The 6,162-nt window shown below is 38.9% G+C and overlaps 1 protein-coding gene across 1 annotated transcript in view; it reads right to left on the bottom strand.

The window, feature by feature from the left end:
- GTPBP8 (GTP-binding protein 8 (putative)) overlaps nt 1-6,162 on the bottom strand; it is a 68,269-nt gene that overhangs the window by 15,368 nt on the left and 46,739 nt on the right. The window contains exon 3 of the mRNA XM_006895365.1: nt 2,792-2,890. Coding sequence (XP_006895427.1) covers nt 2,792-2,890 — 99 coding nt within the window. The remainder of the gene's footprint in view (nt 1-2,791; nt 2,891-6,162) is intronic.

The following is a 6,162-nucleotide window of genomic DNA, read 5'->3' as shown; positions in this document are numbered from 1 at the left end:
TAATAAAATTTAATAATAATTTTAAAAAAAGGATTAAAATAAAACCTCAAAGTCATTGCTGTCAGGTCATGACAAACTCAGCTAATTTCCAGAGGTCAGAGGCTATAAATTACATGGGGGGAGATTGCTAAGCTTTTTCCTAAGAAGTGGCTAGAGGATTTGAACCACCAAAGCGGCACTGCCTTTGGATCAGCAGCGCGGATGCCTATGGACTACGCCACCAGAGCTTGAGAGGAGGAAAAAATACTATTAAAGCTGTTTCTATTAAAATCAATACAGAATTTGAGGATCACTGTTAAAATGAAATAAAGAATGATAATACAGCTCTTAGTTACTACCCCTAAGTTAAAGAGGCGGTTCTTAACTTGGGACAATCCTATGAAATGAAATGAAATGTTGCCATATCTCTGCCATTCCATCACTGGTTACAAATCAGACTACGTAATTTTCAAACACTAGAATTTCAAAATTAGATTTCTGGGCTTTTCTTTCTAGTTCATCTTAGTCTAGAGTTCTGATAAAAAGTGTTCAGAAGGTAGGCACATGTGAGGTGCAGTGGCTGAAAACTGAATCTGGGTTTCCTGTAGGGAAAGTGAGAATTCTAACACTGAACCATAATTGTATTCATAAAATTATAAAATTACATTAGAACATTTTGTCAACTCTTGGAAACTTTCTCAAATTATTTACTGATAAGACTACTTATAATAAAAGTAGGGAGCAGTCCTTGGAGAGGGACTTCTCATTAGGGAGAGTGGAGGGACAGCACAAGAAAGGAAGACCCTCAATGAGACGGATTGATTTAGTGACTGAAGTAATGAGGGTAGGTGTGTCAGAGACAATAAAACTGGCACAAGACAGAGCAGGGTTTAGGGCTATTGTACATAGGGTCGACTGACACATAACAACAATGATAACAATATTTACAATAGATTCAGTTACAAACATCTAATGGAACTTGGCTGGAACCAGAAACTACCAGAGGAATGTCTGTGTTTCATTGACTATGCAAAGACATTTGACTCTGTGGACCACAACAAATTTTGGTTGACTTTGAGAAGAATGGAAATTTCAGAACACTTAATTGTGCTTATGCAAAGCCTACACTTGGACCCGGAGGCAGTCGTCAGAACAGAGCAAGGAAACACTGCATAGTTCAAGATTGGGAAGGGTGTACACCAGGGATGTGTCCTATCTCTATACTTCTTAAATCTGTATGTGGAACAGACTATACAAGAGGCTGAGCTCTATGAGGAGAAATGTGGCATCAGGATTGGTGTAGGAGACCAAAGAATGTAAAGGACTGCATCCTTAGAATATGGCTGTGTGCCTTGTACACGGAAGGTGTCTTCAGAAAGAAGAACGCAAGCAGATCTCACAAGGCAATCTGAGAAGGAAGACTGCAAGCAGTTCTCATACATCTTTAGACACTGACTTTCATTATTATTCCTGCTCTTGATAAGGTTGTTGCAAGATGAGAGAAAGCACAGTTTATGAATATAAAGAAGTCTTGGTTGAATGTATGTCTTTTATCTAAATATGTACCCAGCCCATCCAAGCCCTATGGTAATCTTAATGTTTCTACTTGTAGTACCCGGCCCGCCTGGGCTCTATGATGTAACCCTTAAAGTTTCTATTTCCCTGTGAACCATCTCTTTGTTTCCAAAAGGTATAAAATAAAGATGGCACAGCTGCCAGGGTCGGTTCAATCCTGTCCTGTACAGCTGCAGCAGTCCTGTCTCGTCTCTGTATGTTGTTTGTCTCTTGTGTCTTTATTTATTCATTTCCTCCAGGCATAATTTCCCCCAGAGAAACAGAATAAGCGGTTCTCAACAATCAGAGGAAGACTCATCAACAATCTGCATTATGCAGATAACACACCCTGCTTGCTGAAACTGAGGAGGACCTGAAGCACTTGCTGCAGAAGGTCAAGAACTACAGCCTTCAATGTGGATTGAGGCTCAACATAAAAAAAAACAATGATTCTCATCACTGGGCAGATTGGTAGCATCATGATAGATGGTGAAGAGATTGCGATTGTTAACAGTTTTCGTTTGTTTGGCTCCACAATCAACACTCTTGGTATAAGCAGCCAGGAAATTAAAGACAAAATGCACTGGGCATGTCTGCTGTCAGAGACTTCCTCTCCAAAGTACTGAAGAGCAATAATGTCAGTCTAGAGACTAAGGTGTGCCTGATCCAGGTCATGATCTTTGCAATTACTTGCTATGCATCAGAAAGCTGGACAATGTCTAGGGATGATAAAAGGAAAACTGATGCCTTTAAGCTGTAGTGCTAGGGAAGAGTACTGAGTATACCATGGACTGCTGGAGAACAAACAAGTTTGTCCTGGAGAGGGTGAAACCAGGCTGCTCTTGGAGGTCAGGATTCTGAAGCTTCATCTGACATACTTTGGACATGTTGCAAGGTAGGAGCATGTTGCAAAGTAGGAGCAGTCCTTGGAGAGGGATGTCATGCTTGGGAGTATGCAGGGACAGTGCAAGAGAGAAAGACTTTCGGTGAGATGGATTGATCCAGTGATTAGGGTAATGGAGGTATGCATGTCAGAGACAGTAAGATTGGCACAGGATAGAGCAGGATTTATGGTTGTTGTACATAGTGTTGCTATGAGTCACAAGTGACTCAATGGCACATAACAATAACAACAACATCTGTTTTTCAGAAACTGAATAGTATTAATGATTTCTTGGATCTCTTAGGATACATAACAATATTTATTATTCATCGTACTGTAGAGAGTGTCTAGATATATTTTAAAATTTCAACATACCGGTTTTTTTGAGACTCTGACTTCAACCTCTGGGGACAATGAAAATAAAGCCTTTATCAGAGAGGATTTTCCAACATTGCTTCTGCCTATAAAACACACCTGAGAGGAAAAAAAGATAGTATCTATGTTTAATTCGCTGCAAAACTATTAAGCTATTCATCATCTTTCTTACCTATATAAAAAGTGACTTGGTTTTAGTCAAACCTCAAATTCTAATACACAGTGAATACACAGTGAATGACTACCCTACGTTAGACATTATTTCAAGGGCTTAACATACATGTCCTTTTTACAACAATCCTACAAAATATGTAATACTATTTTCCCCAAATGACCAAAGAAAAACTAAAATCAGAGAGAGGTTAAATAACTGGCCCAAATTACACAACTAGAGAATAAAGTAGGTAGGATTTGAACTTGTTGTTACGTGCTGTTGAGCAGAACCCATACCTGATCCTCCAGTGTTTTCAGAGGCTGTAAATTATGTGAGAGATTGCTCTTCTTGTCCCTCAGAGTAGCTGGTGGATTCTAATCTCTTGCCTTTGGGTTGGCAGCTCCCAGCTTCTGACCACTAGGAGACCAGACTCATAGCCAGAAACTTCACCTCACATCCTTTCAGCATGCTGTCAAAAAGGCCTAGTCCTTAGAAAAAGATACCATGGCAGGGAAAGATAGAAGGTCAGAGAAAGACAGGAAGACTCTCAATAAGATGGACTGACAGGGTTACAGTAACAACGGGTTCGAACAACCACACAAAAGAATGTGGAAATTATCAAAGAGTATCATTAATGCCGCACGCAGCAAGCAAAATCTTGCTGAAGATTTAAAAAAAAAACAGCTAGCACAAGATAGCAACAGAAAAATGTCATAGATTTAGGCTGGTTTAAGAAGAGACCTTCACAGCAGGGATGTCACCACTGATGCCAGATGGATTGTGGATGAAAGCAAGGAGTACCAGAAGAATGTCTACTTGTGTTTTATTGACCATGCAAAGGCATCTCACTGCGTGCATCAAAACAAATAATGGCCAACAATGAGAAGAATGGGAATCCCAGAACCCTAAACCGTGCTCATGTAAAACCAACACCTAGAGATAACCAGAACCATTTGCTGCAGAAGATCAAAGACTTCCACATGATTACATCTCAACACCAAGAAAACAAAAATCCTCATCACTGGGCCAATCAGAAACATCATGATCAATGAAAGAGAGGACTGAAATTGTCATCTAGGATCCACAATCAAAACCCTTCACACTAACAGTCAAGAAATCAAAGACATATTGCATTGGGATAATATGCTGTCAAGGACCTCTCCAAAGTCCTAGTGAGCACTAATATCAGTTTAAAGACTAAGGTGTAAGTGATGCAATCCATGGTCCTTTCAATTGCTTGCTATGATTTGAAAACTGGACAATAAATAAGGATGATAGAAGAAGAATTAATCCCTCTGAGTTGTGATGTTGGAGAAGAATATATCCCATGGATTGTCAAAAGAATAACATATATATTGGAGAAAGTGTAACCAGGGTGCTCCTTAGAAGCCAGGATGGCCAAACTTTGTTTCACATACTTTGAACATGTTAAGAGAAGCCAGTCCTTAGAAACAGGGATTATGGAAAGACGGATGGCTGACAAAAGAGTGGAATACCTTCACTGAGAAGAATGGCATAAGTGACTGTAACAATGGGCTCAAATATGAGAAATGATGATGATGGCATAGGACAGGGTAGGGTACAGATATGCTATTCATAGAGTTAATATGGGTCAGAGTTGACTTGGCAGCATCTAACAACAAGAATATATCAGAGGTGGTGATAAAGGCACTGGATAGGGCAAGGTTCAGACTGTTATTAACAGGACTGATACAAGTCATAGTTGATTTGATAATACCTAACAACAATAACCAGATCTGTGCTTTTAAATATCTATGCTATGCAAGAATATTGGTAACATTTATTAAGTATTCTGTATAAACAAAGTTTTTTGAAATCTGAAAGTAATGGATTTCAGTCTGAAATTCAAGCCAAATTCAGAAGAGGATATAGAATGAGGGAGATCGCCAATGATGTTAGATATAACAAGGTTGAAAGCAGAAAATACAAGAATGATGTTTGATTGAGTTTTATCGACTATGCTAAGGTATTCAACTATGTGATCATAACAAATTACAGACAATATTGCAAAGAATGGGAGGATGCATTAATAACTTGTCATATAAAGATGATACAACCTTGTTTGATCAAAATGAAGGATTTAACATACTCCCTTATGAGGATAAACGACTATAACCTTCACTACAGATTAAGCCTCAACATAAGTAAACAAAAATCTTCACAGCTGGACCCATAAAGCAATAGTGTGATCAACAGAGAAAAGATTGAAGCTTTTAAAGATTTCATTCCACTTGGACCCACAACCATGAAAGCAATGGTCAAAACAATCAAACAATGTATATTACACTAGAAAAATCTGCTTATAAACGAACTCTTCAAAGTGTTCCAAAGCAAAACCGTTTTGAGGACTAACATGTACTTTACCCTAGCCATGATATTTTCATTATGTGAATATAAAAATAAAGACTGATGAAGTGATGTCTTTGAATGAGGGTGTTGGAGAATAGTGAATATATACCATGAACTGACAGAAGGGGGGAAAAAAAATCTGTATTTATCTTGGAAAAAGTATAACCAGAATGTCTTTTAAATGATGACACTTCATTTCATATACGTGGGGCGTCTTATGAGGTGGCCCAGTCCCTGGAGAAGGATGACACATTTGATATGATTGAGGTTTAGTAAAAAAGAGGAAGACCTTCAATGAGATAGACTAACATGCCATTGCAACAAAGGCTTCAAACAAGGTAATGACTGTGAGACTGGAATAAGATTGTGCAGTGTTTCTCAACTGCACTTCACAACACTGAAGGAGGTGAGGTGACAATACTATACTCCACTGCTTCATTACCATTAATCTGATGATCTTCCATTGAGTTTTCGAGGCTGTAACTTACAAGGGAAAAGATTGCTCATCTTTTTCCTGCTGGAGCCACCTGTGGGTTCAAACTGCCAGAAAGGTACAGCTTTTTGGGAAGCAGCAACTTATCTATGAACTATGCCATAAGAGCGCTCTCATTACAACCTCTAAATAAAAAAAAAAAAACCCTCAAAATCACTGCCACTGACTTGGAACCAAACCATAGCTGACCTCCAGCAGGTTTTCAGAAGTTGTACATTGCACAGGAGGAAACTGTCCATCTTTCTCTCAGAGCAGCTAGAGGATTCAAATTGCCAGCCTTCTGATAACACAACTAGGATAACCCACTAGTCACCATAGCTTCCTCATTATAAACTAGTGAGGTCTTCTACAGGG

This window comes from Elephantulus edwardii, unplaced genomic scaffold (genome assembly GCF_000299155.1).
Source record: "Elephantulus edwardii isolate Elephantulus edwardi_28Jun2011 unplaced genomic scaffold, EleEdw1.0 scaffold00165, whole genome shotgun sequence".
NCBI lineage: Eukaryota > Metazoa > Chordata > Mammalia > Macroscelidea > Macroscelididae > Elephantulus > Elephantulus edwardii.
Note: the sequence above shows the minus strand (reverse complement) of the source record. Positions and strands in the feature narration are given on the sequence as shown.